The 19,689-nt window shown below is 38.1% G+C and overlaps 1 protein-coding gene across 1 annotated transcript in view; it reads right to left on the bottom strand.

Moving 5' to 3' along the window:
* Window positions 1-2,127: 2,127 nt before the first annotated feature.
* The window catches only part of NAB1 (NGFI-A binding protein 1), a 68,007-nt gene continuing 50,445 nt past the window's right edge, over window positions 2,128-19,689 (bottom strand). The window contains exons 6-8 of the mRNA XM_083349685.1: window positions 8,154-8,295; window positions 7,110-7,259; window positions 2,128-5,124 (exon numbers count right to left, since the gene is read on the bottom strand). Coding sequence (XP_083205811.1) covers window positions 5,033-5,124; window positions 7,110-7,259; window positions 8,154-8,295 — 384 coding nt within the window. The 3' untranslated portion in view covers window positions 2,128-5,032. The remainder of the gene's footprint in view (window positions 5,125-7,109; window positions 7,260-8,153; window positions 8,296-19,689) is intronic.

Below are 19,689 nucleotides of genomic sequence, written 5' to 3'. Positions count from 1 at the left end.
AGGCGGGGTCTAGGATTTTACCCACCTTATCCAATCTGGTAGGATGAGCAGATGTCCTTAAGGGAAATGCAATCCCACAAATAATCTGGCTCTTTGCCATAGAGAGCTTTAACCAGTACCTTGAATTGCACCCAGGAGGAAACTGAGACTCAGTGCAGGTCAGGGGTGAAACATCAACACCCATGACTGCACTTGTCCCCACATTCAGGACTACAAGAAGTCCTCGATTTAGATCCGTAATGGAGCCTGCCAATCATGGTTGTAAGTAAATGCGATCGTGGTGCCAGGTGCCTGAAGCTTTGAATGTGGTTCAAACATTGCCCCAAGGTAGATCCATTATAAATTTGAACAGTTGCTAAGTGGCCAGTCAGAAGTCAAGGACTATCTGTAACTTCCATATGGTCATATATGGAATGATAGGAAGCTGAGAAGATTGGTAGAAGTGCTACAACCCTTATGCTTGCCTCCTATAAACTGCGATTCTGGCCTCAGATACAGCCGAGATGCTTTTCTTGAGAATATTTGACTGTCTGTCCCTTAGTTGGATGCCAAAATGTCTTAAGTTAGCTGTATGGACAATTCCATAAAATGCTAGTAGGTATAATAGTAGCAATATCTGTTACTGGGAACCTGGCACCACAGAAGTCTATGGGAGGATCAAAGGGAAGCAGATAACGAAAGCAACATCACAGTCTCATGAGAAAAACTCTGCCCTGTTTGGACACACTTTGTGATGTTGCACATGGGTGAAAGGAATGGAGTTTGTATTGCCCTGGCCTCTCAACGTTTTGATGAAATTATTGGAGCCTTCAGATACCTCTGCCTGGCATATGAGATGTTGCTGATGGACAATCCATACCATTCTTCACCATTGGCAATGTTCCCTGAAGCTGCAGTTACAGTTCATCAACTTCTGAAAGGCCACAGTTCCCTTCTATAGCAGAGAAGCTTGATTTGTGAGCAGATCTCTCAATTGTCTATGGGAGGTTAGATTCAGTTGTTTTCATTAGACATGTTAGGACTGTACCTGCTTATGATTAGGAAACTTTGGATCTTGAATATACACGGCAACTCTATATCAGTTAAAACAATTATATCTTTAGTCTTTCATATGCACCTGAAAAATTGTGTTTTTAAAAAGTATTGAATAAAAAGGTACCTGCTGTTAGATATGCATGCTCGTTGACCAGACAAAAATGCCAAGTAAGAGTTAAGGATTTTTAATGTATTATGAAAGATCAGTATAACTTCAAAGGAATAAAGAAAAATTAAATAAAATTGTAATGTGTTCATTTCTGCAGATATGATCCTGGATTTTCTAGAAAGAACATTATCTAATAAAAGCTATACAATCTAATCCCTAATGTTAGATTTGAAAATGGTTTTGTTAGTAAAATCTATGTATAATACTAAATGAGTTTGCTGTAAATCAAGCAATGGCAATTTAAAGTATAGTTGTATCTATATTAAACAGCCAGTAATTTAAATTATGCCTATCAAATACTTTATGTAAGTTTTCATCAGTGCAGGCTACGACTAAGAAAAGATTATGGACTGCAGGTGTTAGAGACAGCCAGGGAAATCTAGTAATGTGTTGTTAATTTTTCCATTTCATTCATCAAAGCTCCATTATAATACCAATATTGAAACAAACAGTTCCATTTACCAGAAAATGCATCTTCCAAAATTCATCAATCTGGATATTGTAAGCAAATTCGTGTTCATTGGGGAGGGGGAATCATTTCATAATTTAAGTAAGCACCCACATGAAATAGTGTTGAAAACTCTGCTATTTGATAAAGGAAATCAATTGTCTTCTTTCAAGGTTGACTCAGCCTTCCATCCTTCCGAGGTAGGTAAAATGAGGACCCAGATTGTTGGGGGCAATTAAGCTGACTTTGTAATAATGCCACTTGGGGGGTGTATGAAAGCCCTAATAAGCAGGCATATACATAGAATGAAGGCTACTGCTAAGCTTGTCAGCCGCCCTGAGTCTTCGGAGAAGGGCGGGATATAAATGGAATTAAAAATAAAAATAAAAAAATAAAATAAAATAATCTGCAATTCCTGAAACATATGCTAATTGGTTCATTTAATTTTTTTAAAAAAAAAAAGACAGGGAAAAAGTTCACCAAAGCGATTTTTTATTTTATAATCAACAAGGCACAAAAAATTCAGAAAACAAGAATACAAATGCAGACAAACATAGATCACACTTCTGTTATCCCCCTCCCCCAGATCTCTTTAATACTGCACCATCACCGCCACCAAAACCACGACTGTCACCACCACCAAAAAGTTTAAAAACAAGACATTTGGCTCTATTGCCATCAACGGATCTCTTCATTTTTAGTTTCTACAAAGAATCTTATCAACTGGCTTCAAAGGGCGAAACATTTTTTTTAAAAAACAAAACAAAACAAAACACAATCAAGTGCCTTCTGAAAGGTGAGATTATCATTCTCAGCATCTCCAATCAGCTTGCTCAAGTGGAAAAGTAACTTTAGTCCAACTCATCTTAGAAGGCATTAGGTTGGGGAAGGCTGACGCAGAGCCTGTTCGTGTATGCATTCAGAAAAGTGCACGTTGAACTTATAACCCACACTTCTTCCTGGAAGATAAATTTGACGTTGAGGGAGGCGAGCTTCCAAACAGATCTCCATGTGCTTTCCAACTTTATAGACTTGAGTGGAGGGTTATGAGTATTTAAATCAAGTCCTTATTTCTATAATAGTGTACATCAAATAGAAAAGAGTTGAGTGTTGGATTCCTACATTGCACTAATCCACAATATTGTTAGCTATGATTGGCTGAATAAACTACGAATGTCTGGTTTCACAGATAACACTTAGCCATTTATCTACGGTTTACAAAGTACAATGGCTGTTTTCACAGACTACACAGACATAAATAAGCAAATCATGTAATAATGTAAAACAATGTGTGAACAGTTACTGTACTGAGCTGCTTAGGCCTGCTTTCATAGAAATAAACATGACTCTATTCAATATATTGCAAATTAAAAAAAACAAAACAAAAAGCAAAATAAACAGTCTATGTTTGGGGCATGAAATGATTTGTTCAACTGTGTTTAAAAAAAGCAAAAACCTCATTTTTTATATCATAACTACATTAGGTCAATACAACTAAAAAGAAAAAAGATCTCTATTACATCACATTTTATTGTCTTTTATTGAACAAATGATCTATTAATAGTTATGTGTGCTTATTCTCCTGTTATTACTGCTACACTTTGTGATATCACTAATATCGAGCAGTACATTTGGAAACATGGACATATATTGTTATTAATTCACGCAATAATGAAACTGGCCATCTGAAGTCAAATATGGTGTTTTGATCCATTAAAATGCACACTCCTATTGGAATATATTTTGTTATCAAATGGTACAATGCAATTCGAAAAACATCTGCTTTTAAAAAAAGCTTGCTTGCTGCAAACAAATCAAGTTAAATAATTACTAAAACATGTTTTACATTGATCCCAATTGAAGAATGACAAGGTTCACCTCACACAACATTAACAGCTTCAACATGGTATGTGGAATGACTCTGTAACTGCTGATATGTAGATCACAATCTTCAGATATGAGGAGCAATATTGCATTATGGAAGATTAACAAGAATATGCGGCACTTCCATTACCAACCACCATCACAACAAATCAAGTGTAGGCAAATTCAGCATTTTATAAACCCAACTCAGTGCCTTCCAGAAATAATGGATTGTGACTACTATCACACACTAGTTGGGGAAGATTGAACAAAATCTTATTTAATTGCATTAATATAACTACATAATTTATGTGCCCTGAATAGAGAAACCTTCTTATGCAAATCCAGATGCCATGCTGGTAGCCTATATAATGTGCAGGAGCCTGGAAGAGAAATGGATGTCTCTTCATTACTGTAAACCAAATGGGGCACCATCATACATACAAATGAAGTCCTCCTTAAATAAATAATGACCCCAATTCTTCTTTCATATGAAACAAAATGTATCGGTATGTGATAGGCAAGATATGATATATGAATGAAGTCAACAAGGTTGGTAAAATTGATCCTATATCCTCCTCTACAAGTGGAAAATCTATCCACTATTCCTATTTTACTGATTATTGCACAGCATATAAATTCATTGGGCTGATTTTCTGCCATTATATTTATCTGAAGTATTCCAACTTTTAAAGGGGAAAAGAACAATTTTAAGGAATGTTCAAAAACTGGCAACAGCATTTCAAGCGCTCTGCCAGCCTTGATCTGAATGTTCACTCAAGCAATTTCCATGGGATAAACGTTTATTTCTTCCTTCCCTGCTTAATCTATAGCCTGCAACAATATTGTGTTTCTTCCTCTCCCCTTTCAGTCCCAAATAGCAGACAAGAATACAGTGTAAATAAATAGACATTCCTGAAGTCTCTGAGAATGTTACACACCAGGCATAAAAGTGCCTGTTATAATACAGTCAGCTCTTTTAAATGCTATATTCCTATAACATTTTATGGAATTGCTTTTTTTTCACTTTAAAAAATAAACACGTCGAACCTGCGGTTTAAGTGTCTTACACTATATTCCCTCCCCCCCACCTTTCTCTACCCATGACCCAAACTAAGTTTTTTTTTAAAAAAAATGGACTTGTAACTATTGAAAGTAGATACTGACATTTCAAGTAAAAATAATGACAGCCACCTCTACTCAACCTAATACATATTGTGAAACACTTGTTTAAAAACATTACGTTGCTCAAACGTATAATACATTCTTAAATAACAAGGCCCCACAGTATTACTTTGTGAGCCTTTCCCTCTTAGGAAACCCCTCCCTCAGGTTTGCATCCACTGCTCATGCTGCAGTGCCGCTTGTCTCTCAGCTCCTCACTTATGACTGTTCCAGTTCTTAGGCTTTGGCTATGAAATCCCTTTTTTCAATGAGGCAACGCTGGTTATTAAGGCTTGATTTGTTTTCCATTCAAAGCTTTATTTGGAAATAACTCTTTTCCAACAGCAGTATGTCTATCTTGTATCTTCTGGCTCGGTTTTTATGACCTTCCGATCGAGGATGTTGAAAGCCGAGTGAGGAAAATCTTTCAAAATACCAAGACCTTCTGCAATAACAACAAAAGAAAATTAGAACTGTTGAAAAACCGTACAAATGGACAATATAACCAATGGCTAGCATACAAAACCATGGTAGCATCTTACTGGTAGTGGTACATTGTAGTACTGAAAAAATGGAAGCCTATTAAAACCACCATGGTGGACATATTATGAGGGAAAAGGAGAAGACACCTCTATGATCAAAGGAGTCACAGCATGTTCTTAGAAGCAGTGACCCTCAAAAAGAGCCTTGGTGGAGCAGTGGGCTAATGCCTCCTTAAGTAACACCAGCTGCCTTCAATTAGTGCAGGTTCGAGTCCCACCAGGCTCAAGGTTGACTCAGCCTTCCATCCTTCCGAGGTAGGTAAAATGAGGACCCAGATTGTTGGGGGCAATTAAGCTGACTTTGTAATAATGCCGCTTGGGGGGTGTATGAAAGCCCTAATAAGCAGGCATATACATAGAATGAAGGCTACTGCTAAGCTTGTAAGCCGCCCTGAGTCTTCGGAGAAGGGCGGGATATAAATGGAATTAAAATAAAAAATAAAAATAAAACGTAGACTTCAGGTCTTTGAAAGAACAAGCCCTGGTAGTGAAAACTGCCAACATCCAGACTTCTAACTCAGCGTCTTAAAATGGTTGGAAAGATTACAATGATAGTAACATTTAAACATGATGCCTCCAAATTCCTTCATAATCAAAGGCAGCTTAAGTTGGCTCACTTTGTATAAAAAAACTTTTATTTATTTATCCATTCAGTTGATTTTTATAGTTGCCCATCTCACATTGGCAGCTCACAACAATCACCAAAATGCAATAAACAAATCACAAATAAAAAACAAATAAAATATAGCCATATTAAAAATATTAAACCACTCTAATCAGAAGCCAAGGTAAAAATAATGCTATAAGCAAAGTTTTCTGACTTGTACCTGACCCATCACAGACCCTCACTTGACACACCCACCCCTGAAGCCCTTATAAGCAAAGAACAGTGACATCCCCTAAACTCCGCAGAAGATGTTACCTAGTCTGGTAATGAAATGTTCGGAAAAGTTCAAGCTCAGAAAACAAACCTTCATCTCTTAAGTCAGACGTGTCAAACTCGCAACGTCATGCAACCGATCGGGACTGTTTTGCCATTGCCGGCAATGGGATGGGCGCGGCTTCCGCGTGACGTATCCAGCCCTAAGTTTTCTCAGCTCTAAGCCTAGCTCCAAAGCCATCGAATGAAGCAACATTGTAACAACTATTCACAATACATTCAATCTTTTTACTCTCCATTAAGAGTCATTAACCCTATCTGCTGGTTCTAACTTACAAGAGTTATTTTGTGAGTGCAATTTCAATGCATGTAATGCTAGAAAAGGCAATATTTTGAAAACAGTAGCATTGGTATTGGATTTTGAGGTATGAAGCATCAGCAGATATGGGTATCTGCTAACATTGGCAAGGGATGTCTGCATATTAACAAAATATATACATTATGTTGTCTAGAACAGCTGCCTACTTGGCATAAAGGAATTCAGAAACGCTTCCTTCTAAGTTCACATAACGTGGTCATCTGATACCGAGCATGCAGTTGCTCTTACATTTAAGGCTTTGAAATGCTTTCCTACACCTGCCAACATTTACTTAAACAAACTGGTTGAATGGTGAGGATGTCAGTTATAATATGCCTTCACTTCCAGTGGAGCCACTGATGCCAGTATGGTATAGTTCTGGAATTCCACACATTTTCCGGTTAAAATGCCGACTCTGAGTACGCTAAGTATCAGTGGATATGACATTATTTAGGTAGTATAAATCAGGTACAAAACTTCATTAAGCTACACAAGATTGTTGGAAGGAGACCTCTCTTACCATCATGGATGGCAGTTATGGCAGTTGCAGTCCCAATCCAAACAAATCTACCTATCAATAGGCTAATTACAAGCTATTTTCAACATAGATTTCCCACAATATTCCAGATACAGTGTGATGGAATTCTTACCTGGCAATTGTGATTTTGCCTCACCACCAGCATACTGTCGGCTCAGATCATTGCAAAGGGGCTTCATTCCAGGAGCTTCTCCATCTAATGAAATGTGCGGCATGTGTCTGTTTGATAGACCTGATATACGGAGATTTAAAGGTCTTTCACCTAAAAGATATCAGCACAAGTGTAAACCACATGTTATAACAGAGATGGAAAAACTCCACCTTCCAAGAGACAAGCCCATTCTAAATAGTATCACATGAATATTATCTACATAAGTCATTACTTTCTGCTTGCTTCTTCACAATATAAGTCTTTCATCCATATAGTTTTTTAGCTCCAAACCACATTTTCAACCATTGCTTGATTCCATAGTCATTAAAAGCATGGGACCCACAATTCACCTGAAGAACTTGGGAGTAGGATGTTATGTATAAATACACAAAATAGGAACAATTGTGATTACTTTGCCTTCACAGCATTTCGAACAAATTAAATCAAACTTCAGACATCTTGTTTTTCCCAAGGCAAAAGTTGGACATTGGGAAATCATTTGTGCTCTCTGAATCCCTCTAAAAACTCTTTAAACCTCAGCAAATTTCATTCTATATATGGAGGTATTTCTACACTGTACGATATAATACTGTTATTGTGGGGGAAAATAGGAGGTAGGAATATTAGGCATGTTTGCTGTCTTGAATTATAAATAAAAAGGTGGGATAATAATAATAGTACCAATGTTTGGAGTACTACTTGAATACCTTTCACTGGCATTGACAAAAATCATCACTAGTCATTCGCAAACGGCAGCTTTACTTGGAGCAGCTTACATCCTGGGATAAATCTTTAACATCATTAAGTAACATCTGCCAATCCCAGGTCCTTGGGAAGGACTTGACAGGTGGATAAAAATGCCAAATCCAGTTTAACTGTTCAATCATACACAACAACAACAATGATGATGATGGTGGTGGTGGTATTACTAGTGCATCAACTTCAAAATGCTAACTGTAAAAGAAATGTATAACAGCAAATACATGCCTGGTAAAGCAACAGTACCTTGTCCATCCAGAGGATCTGGCGTCAGCCCATTGGGACTGCTTTCTTCTGAACTTTGCCTGTAAAGACCTGTAGAGAGTCGTCTTTCCAAGCCAGCTTGGTTGCAAAGAAACTCCATTTGCTTGGCCATCATCTTTTCAGGCTGAAATGAACCAGAGATGTATGCACACAGCAGAATTACTATGCTGTACTGCCAGCCAGTTGCCAAACAGAAATAGCTAGCCCCAAAACAACACAGGTATGGACAAGCACTTTAAAAGATTGACAAGCAGCAATGGAGGCAGAGGATCTGCTGAGGATCACCAAAACCAAGAGGAATCAAGGAGTAAGCTCCAAAAGTTAGAACACTCAACCACTCTCAATCCTCCCTTTTGGCATCTCATAAAGCTGTTAAAACAATGCTATTTTGCCATGCATTTAACTAGAATTAAATATTTCCAGTGGCCACCTGCAGTGAATTGTTTGAATATTAGTTGAATTCCTTCTCTGTTTCTATACTCCATTTTTACTCGGGGGGGGGGGGAAGTGACTAGGCCAAAGTCACCCAGTTGGCTTTGTGGTACTAGCATTCAGAGTTTCCTGGTTTCTAGCCTTGTGCTTTAACCACTACATCAAAATGGCTTTACTTTGTTGCAAGTTACTTAAACTCTTCAGACTGGGGCGGGATACAAAACCTGTGAAGTTAAGAAACAGCCATAATGATAACTCTAAGTATATGCTATTGCACAAAAAAATGCTTGTGCAATGAATTTAATAATAATGATCACAGGAAGTGAAACAAAGAATAATTAATTTAATTTAATTTAATTTAATTTATTAATATTTCTATACCGCCCTTCTCCCGAAGGACTCAGGGCGGTGTACAGGGCAAGAATAAAACACAGAATTACAAAAGTTAAAAAGTAATTAAATACATGCCCATTAAAAATACAGTTAATACCTAACAAAAAGCCCCAATAAAAATAATAAAAACCCCACCAATCCCTCCTCAGGCCAGGCCGGCTTGCTCGAACAAGTATGTTTTTAGATCGCGGCGAAAGGAGCGGAGATCGGGCGCCGTCCGGAGCTCAACCGGTAACTGGTTCCATAGCTCCGGGGCGCCCACAGAGAAGGATCTCCCCCTGGGGGCCACCAGTCGACATTCTCTGACCGGTGGCACCCTGAGGAGGCCCTCTCTGTGGGAACGCACAGGGCGGAGGGAAGTAGACGCCGGCAGCAGGTGTTCCCTAAGGTACTCCGGACCCCTGCCATGTAGGGCTTTAAACACCATTACTAGTACCTTGAATCTCACCCGGAAGACAACTGGTAACCAATGCAGCTTGGTTACCTGCTGTTACCTGCACTGAAGCTTCTTACAAAAAACCTCTAGCTACTACAAGTATTAAAAAATGCCCATACTGTAATATTAAATAAAAGCACTTTGCAAGAAACAAGCCAACTATCGTATATCATGACCACAGTTGTAACTGGATACCTTGGATGCAAAATCAACAAACGGGGGGGGGGGGGGGGAAGGGAGTCAAGCAGTGCACCACCAAAAGATCACGTTGGTAAATATGATTGACATGCTAAGGTCAGATGCAAGCAAGCTGGAACAGATGAAAGAAAAGCTGGAGAATAAGAAGACCAAATTTTATCCAATCAAGATAACAGAAGATAACAACAGAAGCTGAAGAAGCTTCTTGGATGAGAAGTGAAATGTCTTCAAAGGAAAACAAGAAAGTTCAACTGCCTCATGAAAAAGCATCTTTGGGGTATCCAATCAAGAAATATTACCTAGAGACAAGCAAAATCAAGGGAGCTCTCAGCAGATACAAAGCTCAAATTGTACATTACAGGCAGAATCTCCAATATCAGTTGAATCAGGAATGTTTCTACTAATTCAACAATGGAGAGTGTGCAATAAACCAACCAACACCTGACAAAAAGGAAACAATGCAGTTCTTTGCGCAGCTAAGCCCAAACAGCAGAGGGACAAAAGATCAGCTCCTAATTGACAAGATGATTTTTGAAAACTTTTAACAGAAGGAAGACCAACTTAAATATAGCTTGGATTGATTTCAAGAAGATATTCGACTTTCTGCCACATGACTGGATAATCACATGCTTAGCAGTTAACAGGAGTCAGCAGAAATATCAGCAGCTTTGTGCAAAGATAAATGGCACAATGGAAGACACAGTTGCTGATCAATGGTCACTGACTGGGAGAGTTTAAGAAATTTTTTGTTTCCAATATTATCGTTGTATCTTCTAAGTTTTCATTTATCTGAGTCTGGTCATTAGTTTCTTCCTTTAGACATGTCAAACTCATGACGTCACACGACGTATCGGAGCTTTTTCCCCATTGCCAGCAATGGGGCGGGCACGGTTTCCTGGTGATGCATCCAGCCCGCGGGCCAGCAGTTTGACACCCCTGTTTTAGATCATCAATGTTTGTGTCAGCATTCTCTAGTTTTCCTTCTATTATCTGGTTTACTGGTTCCTTCTCTGTAGTTGTTTTCCGAGTTTGTAGATTTAAATTAGAAAATTGTTTTATCTCCTTTGTGTTATTTTTAACCTGATCATAACCTAAAACAATTGTTTTTTGTATTAATTTCAACATGGAATTTCTTTCTGTGATTCATCAATATTTTCTTGGTAATATGGCAAACTAAGGCTCCTGGGAACACATGTTAAACATGGTGCTTCACTATTTAAAGCTGAGTATGAAACATCTATTTTATTTTTTTGTAAGTAGCCTTTATAAATTTATCCAACCAACTGCACCTCCCCTAAGCAGATATAAGTAAAATTCAAATTTTTCTGTCCAGTAAGAAATATATTCTTTCTGTCCAGGGAGAAAAAAGAACCATTGAAAATTGTTTAACAATCAAGATTTATAATCCAAAGTGTTCCATCTGTTCCTTCTACAAGAAGATAAATCCACAACACAGTTCTGAAAGTCAGTATTTATGTTCAAAATACTGGCAGGCCAAATTTAGTATAGTTTATCATCTCAGCCACACAGATAAACAGCCCTCAAGCCTGTTACTTTTTTCTCAGTTGCAATTCTCAATAGTAAAAGCTTCCAAGGTCAGCCAAAGCCTTATCTAGTTCTGGACTTCGAGTCAGATTTCTTTTAGACATAAATAAGTTGTAGTGCTGTAATTCCCCACTAGATATCATTGATGCAGTTTTTCAGTTTTTAGATCCAAAATTTATATTTTAAAATTTTTAAGTCTTTTTTTTCAAGAAAAAGGTCTTTAAAACACTTTTAGTCCCCAAATTTTCAAGCTGTATGTATACATTAATTCCAAATAAGTCTTATAGATTTCACCATTTTCCCCAAGAAATTAATTCATCGCTTTCCTTTTCTGAGGGAATGGGGTGGAAATTCCCTTTTCCTCTTTCATCAGGGGAGTGCTTTGGGCAGATTTTCAGGAAGAGGTCTTAAAATCATAAAGAGAGGATCAGGTCTCACCCAGTTTCATCTACGTTGCTGTAAAGTTGCTTGGTAGTGTTTGTTGTCTTTCGTTGTCAGCAGCTTCGAATGCAGCCAGTTTTTCCCCCACCAGTTTGGAGGGCTTCCTTGGATCAAATGGGAGGGCTGCTGCCCCCCCTTCTTGCTTGCCGCCTCTAGGGGGCGACTTTTGACCCTTTCCAGGGTCCCCCAGCAGGGTGAAACCAAACGTGAAAGACAGAGTCCCGTCTTCCTGAGTCTGCATCGTCATGACGTCAAAACCGGAAAAGACATTTTACAAACTAAGGTTTCAGACCATACTGGACGTCAAGGAAGGAGAGCTGATAGAATGGAAGATAAAGCTGTTAACAGAACTGTGGAGAACTGGAAAAGGAGGGAGGCGGTTTAACGAATATCAATGGGTTAGTTCTTCCAAAAATACCTTAACCAAATTGTTTCTCTTGCTTCAAATAATATATACATAAACAGAGGAAGAATTATTTGATGATCCAAATGCACTGACTTGGAAAGTTAGTTGGCAAAGGAAGAAATCTAGAGTAAGATTGAAGGAAACAGAAGCTTTGACCTATTAGAGGGGATGCTATGTAACTAATTAGATGTTTGAATATGGTTAAGAATAGATTGTTAGAAATAGAAGTATTATTATAACTAGATAGTTAGGATTTGTAATCAGAATATTATATCTTGGTATGAAAAGGGAAATAATATGCTAAGAACTTTGAAGAAGGGATGCTTTTGGTTGCCAAAATATAACTTGTTTTGAAATTATAAATGATTAGGATTCTTTGAACATGGATGGGAAATTAAAATTGAAAAAAGCAAAGATAGGACCAGGAGCAAATAAGTGGAAATTGAGTGCAAATGCATTTAAGATATGCTTTGGTTAGAAAAGATATTTTAAACTGCTATTATTGACATTATTAGAAAAATGTAACAAATGTTGATATGTAATTATATATTTACTAACAATAATAAGTATTGTATTTGCTTAGTGCAGAAAAATGGTTATTACCAGAAGAAGAGAGGATGTACTGGTGGGTGTAATAGTGAAAGAAGCTTACATACGAGCCTTGGTGGAACAGTGGGCTAATGCCTCCTTAAGTAACACCAGCTGCCTGCAATTAGTGTAGGTTCGCATCCCACCAGGCTCAAGGTTGACTCAGCCTTCCATCCTTCCAAGGTAGGTAAAATGAGGACCCAGATTGTTGGGGGCAATAAGCTGACTTTGTAATAATGCTGCTTGGGGGGGGGCCTAATAAGCAGGCATATACATAGAATGAAGGCTATTGCTAAGCACATTGGTTTGTGCTTAAATTGTAAGCCGCCCTGAGTCTTCGGAGAAGGGTGGGATATAAATGGGATTAAAATAAATAAATAAAATAAATGTACCACAGAATCACTAATGGACTCAGTCATCACGTTGCCTATTGGGCACTTGTTTGTGAAAATAGAAGATTAATAAAACATTTATGGAAAAAAGGAATTTTTAAAAAAGACTTATTATCACCACTACTGTTTGTAGTTATACTGATTCCTCTGTCAACTATACTGAACAATTCATGACCTGGCTATCAAACATCAAAAACATCTGCTAGTCTATCTTACCTCCTTTACATGGATGATCCAAAGCTGTAGGGAAAAAAACAGTATCTGGAATAGAATTGCTACTCAAAACTGTCCAAATATATAGCCAAGATATCACAGTGGACTTTGGACTGTAGAAATGTGCCACCCTTCCCATCAAGAGGAAAATGTTGAAAACTGAAGAAATTAGGATGTCCTATGGAAATAACAAGGGACGCGGTGGCTCAGTGGGTTAGGACGCTGAGCTTGTCGATCAGATGGTCAGCAGTTTGGCAGGTCGAATCCCGAGTGCTGCGTAGCAGAGTGAGCGCCTGTTACTCGTCCCAGCTTTTGCCAACCTAGCAGTTCGAAAGCACGTAAAAATGCAAGTAGAAAAATAGGGACCGCTACGGTGGGAAGGTAAACAGCGTTCTGTGCGCCTTTGGCGTCTAGTCATGCCGGCCACATGACCACGGAGACGTCCTCGGACAAGCGCTGGATCTTCGGCTTTGAAATGGAGATGAGCACCGGCCCCTAGAGTCGGAAACGACTAGCACGCATGTGCGGGGGAACCTTTACCTTTTACCTTTATGGAAATAACATCAACTGTCTGGATGAAGAAGATCACTACAAATATCTTGGCATTCTTCAAGCTAGCAACTGGGAGACCATGAGTTCTAGTGTTGTCTTAGGCATAAAACCAGCTGGGTGACTTTGAGCCAGTCCTTTTCTCTCAGTCCTAGGAAGCAGACAATGACAATCCACTTCTGAAAAACCTTGCTAAGAAAATTGCAGGGATTTGTCCAGACAGTTGCCAGGAGTTTATTTATTTATTTTATTTATTTAATTAGTTTTCTATACCGCCCTATTCCCGAAGGACTCAGGGCGGTTTACAGGGCAGCATATAAAAGACAATATAAAAAGATAATGTTAAATTAAAATGAATTAAATTAATTAAAGCCCAACAATTAAAACAATTTTAAAAAGCTAAAAGCGCTTCAGTTTCTTTTCCTTTATTCTTTGTAATAATAAATAACAAGAGTTGACAATGATTTGACAGCACAAAATAAATTAATAATAACACCCCAGAATTAACAATTGTTGAGAAGAAAGACAAAAAAATCTGGATGGTATATGCTGCAACAACAAAAGACAGCAGAAGAGAAGAGAAAGGACTAGAGAAAATCACAAAATACAAATATTTGCAAATAGAATGACTGTGAGAAAAAAAGCAAAGATAGTACTAATAGCAATAGGCACCTTGGGTGCAATCCCACAATATCTGGAGCACCACTTGAACACCATTGGCATTGACAAAATTCCCATCAGTCAATTACAAAAGGCAATTTTACTTGGAACAGCTTACATCCTGGGACAATACCTTTAATATTATTAAAAAACAACATCTGCCTATCCCAATTCCTTGGGAAGGGCTCAACAGGTGGCCAATGATGCCAAATCCAATCTAAACATCTAGCTTGCTGTGTGACCATCATCATCACAACAACAACAACAACAACGATGATGCAAAATGAGTTGCAACATTAAATCCCACGTAAATGACAAATAAAAGTGAAGAGATAAAACTAATTCTTGGAAAATTAAATTAATTTGATGGCGCTGAAAAGACAATCAGGGAGGATAAGTCAGGAAACTTTCCTTGGAGATGTACCAGATTTAATTATAAAAAAAACCAATAAAGGCAGGATAAAAATAAAATAAATAAATAAAATTCCACAAGAGAGAGGTCTATACTAAAAGGAACTTTTCATTGCTAGCACCTGTTCAACCTCACCTACAAAGGTATTTGAAAAAGCGCCTTCATGTGATCTAGTCACAGCAATAAATGGGAAGAAAGGAATCCTTCAAGCTCTAAAGGGCACTGAGGATCAAAGCAGCCCTCTGATTACCCCAAGAAAGCTATCTGCAGTGACTTTCTGCAGCATCACACACAGTATTTCTTCCAAGTAGAAATTACCAGGGCATGCATTTTTGAAGCAAACTACGGTATGCCTGTTTACCTAGGAATCATAGACCTGTCAAAGGTACTAAAAAGTGACTCAATCCTCAGAAGTCATTTAAGATCAATGAGCAAGCATCCCACCAAAGAACAACTTGATTCTTTAGGATTTGTGTGTGCATGTGCATGTGCATGCATGCATGCACGCACTGTCAAGTCAGTTTTGACTCCTGGCAATCACCTAGCAGTTTTCTTGGCAATATTTTTCAGAAGTGGTTTGCTACTGCATCCTGGCTCTCTTGGGGAAGTTATGAAAGCAAAAGCCTATATATACATGTACAAAACTCATTCCAATTCATAGAGATCATAAGTAAACTAAACATACAGCCCTGTGACCTACTTGTTAGCTTCGATGTCATATCCCTCTTCACCCAAGTGCCAATCAAAGAAGCCTTGACAGCTATCCTAAATAAATACAACCCCCCAAAAACACATCCTAGATCTGACCAACCACTGCCTATCAAACACATACTTCAACTACAATGGACAAAGATACAAACAAATGGAAGGAGCACCCATGGGATCACCCCTTTCACCTGTCATTGCAAACCTCTACATGGAACACTTTGAAACCCTCGCTCTAGAAAAATCCAACCACAAACCCAAACTCTGGCTCAGATACGTAGATGACACCTTTGTAATCTGGCCACACGACAAAGAAAAACTGGATGACTTCCTCACACACCTCAATAGCCTACACCCCAAACTACAATTCACCATGGAAACAGAAGCTAACAATCAACTTCCCTTCCTTGATGTCTTAGTCTACAAGAAATCCAACGGCTCCCTAGGACACACTATCTACCATAAAAAAATACACACAAACCGCTACCTGAACGCACTCTCACACCACCACCCAGCACAGATCAACTCCGTAGCCAAGACACTCATCTCCAGAACAAAACACCTAGCTGACGAACAACACCTAAAAACTGAACTACACTCTCACTAATGTACTAACAGCCAACGGATTCCAAAGAAACATGATTACCAACTTAATCCGAAGAGAGACACCCACAAAAACCCAAGACAGAGAACAAGAAAATGGCAAAGCCCTCCTCCCATACTTAAAAGGGACCACAGACAGAATCCTCCAAAAACACATCAAAACAGCATTCTACACAGACAGAAAAATATCCACCATCCTAAGAAACTCCAAAGACATAATTGGGTTAGAAAACCAAGGAGTATACGAAATCCCATGCCCCACCTGCCCCACCACATACATCGGACAGACCAACAGAAGAATAAGTGCATGCATTGAAGAGCACAGGAACTCACTCAGAAAGGGAGAACAGACTTCATCCCTGTTCCAACACTTTAAAGCCACGGGACATGAAATTGATTTTTAAAAAACCAGAACTATCGCCAAAATTGAACATTTTAACAACAGAATAATCAGAGAAGCCATCGAGATAGAAAAACACCCCCACAGCATGAACAAACGAGATGATACCTCTCGCTTACCAGCTATTTGGAAACCCGCCTTGATTGACAGACGAGTCCCAGCCACCAAGAATGATACCAGACCCAAACTCATGATAATATCACATGACATCACCACCACACAACCATTCAAAAAGCAAATCCGAACCCACAACGATAACGACACACAACCACAAAACAGAAACCTAAGAACACAACCAAGCCTCCACCCACAGAACACACCCCCTCTGGCAGTTTAAAAAAGAAGAAAAAACAGCCACTACCACACACTTCTTCCAGAAGAACGAAGCTGAAGCCACCAGCCTGAGGATGACGGATGAGATTTCGTCGAAACGTTGCCCTGATACCTCCAATTCTACGTGGGGAAAACCCCGAATGATCTACATACATACATACATACATACATACATACATATATATATATATATATATATATATATATATATATATATGTTGGTCATTCGCGTTTTTTTTCCAACATAGAATTGAAGGTATCAGAGCAACGTTTCGACGAAATTTCATCCGTCATCCTCAGGCTGGTGGCTTCAGCTTCGTTCTTCTGGGAGAAGTGTGTGGTAGTGGCTGTTTGTTCCTCTTTTTTAAACTGCCGGAGGGGGTGTGTTCTGTGGGTGGAGGTGTGCTCTGATTGGGTGGGGGGTTAGCTGTGTTCTGATTGGGTGGGGGTGTGTTTTGAATGGGGGCTGTGTTCTGATTGGGATGTTTATATATATACATATATGTATTTATATATGTATATATATAAACATTTTTTCAGGTATTTAACATTTGTTATATCAGTAATGCTGTAGGTATTATATATCACCATACATAAATACATACAGGTAAGTTTGGGTGCTGCTCATCCATTTCCCCTTTCACTGTATCCACCCTCTTTCTCTCTCTTCCCTACTTTCTTTCTCCCTTTCTCCTTTCTTTCCTTCTTCCCTCTTCTTCCTCTCCTCTCCTCTTTCCCTCACCACTCCGCTCCCGTTTCTCCCCACTTCTCCTCCTCTTTCCCTCCAACCTTCCTACCTCCTTCTTCCAAAATATATTGACATCAGAGAATCCAATGAAAATTGTTAACTGTTCTCTGTTAACTCCTGACTGTTCTCCCAGAGCTGATCAGATTGTCCTTTTGTCCCTCCTGAAAGCATTCCCCTCTCCTTTTAAAGTAAAACCTGAGTAATTACTGCTTAGACATCCCTTTTATTGCACCCAGAGCCAAGCTTATAGTATTTTTCTGAATAGTTTAAATATTCAGTTTGAAATGCACAAAGGAAAAGGGTTAAGTATTTGGAAATCTTTGTTGTTGTTTTTTAAATTCTAGGAATGGTTCAAGAAAAACAGAGAAAAACACTGCAAGAGTTACCCATAACAATGAAAATGCAAAAGACCTTTTACCCTTTAAGTCTGCAAGATGCACCTGATGACAAGGAAGAAGATTTTGGGGAATGGAACATGGAGCTGTCAGGGGAAACGTTACAATTTGGGAGACAAAAGATGAGGGGAGAAATTGAGGGAGAAGGAAGGTGGAATTGCTCAGGAACATAAATGGGTGGAATTCCCCCCTAAAAATACCCTACCTCACACCAAGCAATTTTCATAAAAATAGAAAGAAAATTCCTGGGTGATTTAATTGCCTTGAATTGGAAAGCTACTTGGCAAAGAAAGAAAGCGAGAGTTAGAGTTTTTAAAAAAATAGAAGATTTGTCCTATTAGAGGGGGTTAATACTTATTTGAATATGATTAAAAGAATGGATGATCCTTAGATATACTTTTGCAAAGAATGATATGATTTAGAATTAAATAGCATTTTTTTCTTCTTTTGATATGGGAAATAGGAAAATAAGAGGATTGGTATAAATAAATTTTTTAGCTATATAAATATAATTAATATTGAGAAAATCATAACTGACAAAGATACTTTAAATATTGATGGAAAATCAAACTTTAACAAGAGCACGGAAAACAGGCTATTGATTTATGAATTGATATCATTATTTGTATAATAGTAATAAAATATGATGAAGATGTTTATATTTAACCCTGTATACATCAATAGTATCAAGAGTTGTAATTGTGTAATGAGGGAAAAATGGAAAAAATATGAGGAAGAAAGGAGGATCAGGGAAAAAATACTGGATTGTGCAGTACTGGATAGATTTACATTGAAGAAGTTAATGTTAAATATGTGAACCCAGACAACATGTTTACTAAGCTCTAAAGATTGTAATTCTTAAAAATTAATAAAACTTTAAAAAGAAAAGAGAAGCAGAACTAAGGTGACTCGTTTGTATAATTTTGTTCACTGTCTTGTTGGTGGCTTTAAGTAAATATGAATCTCAATTTATATAAAATATTAGCGAACACAATAGCCAAATATTAGTAGTTTTAAGCACCAAGCAGTTTGTTCAGATTAACAATCTGGATACTTAAAGAAGAGGAGGAAGGGATACATGAAGAATGGGCAAAGTCTAAGATGTGATGGGCATTCAGTCCACGTATTATATGCTATAACATTAATGAGATGATATGCAAGAAAACATCCTCTTCAAGGACCAACACAGGCCACATAGGAACCATGATAAAAGTGGCTCCATAAACTAAACAGCATCCTATGCAATCCATTTGTTATCCATTAAAAAAATGAAATTATCTGAATCATCCCACTTGAAGAAAGGCTGTATTAAAGCAATGGCTCATCCAAAGGAGCTTGAGGGAATAGGGACATCTAGCTTGTTGGGTTTTAGCGTTCTTGCCCACGGCAGTGTAAGGAGTTCCCAATCATTTGGTGAACATTTATAGTGTGGCTTTACCAAAGTGCAAAATCCATCCTCACACTTCTGAAAATACATCAATAAGCATCATTATTTTTCTTAATAGGAGAGAAATATGCCACATTAACATAATAAACTACATTTATTCTAAAGCACCTAAGATTGATCTAAACCAGTATGAATTCATGACATAATTTTTCTGTTCTTTAAATAATTATTTTAATCAGATGCTGTTACCCCCCCCCCCCCGTGTGTGTGTGATCATTTCAA

Source organism: Vipera ursinii (assembly GCF_947247035.1).
Source record: "Vipera ursinii genome assembly, chromosome: 1".
In the NCBI taxonomy this organism is placed as follows: domain Eukaryota; kingdom Metazoa; phylum Chordata; class Lepidosauria; order Squamata; family Viperidae; genus Vipera; species Vipera ursinii.
This window is presented reverse-complemented; position numbering and strand designations above follow the sequence as displayed.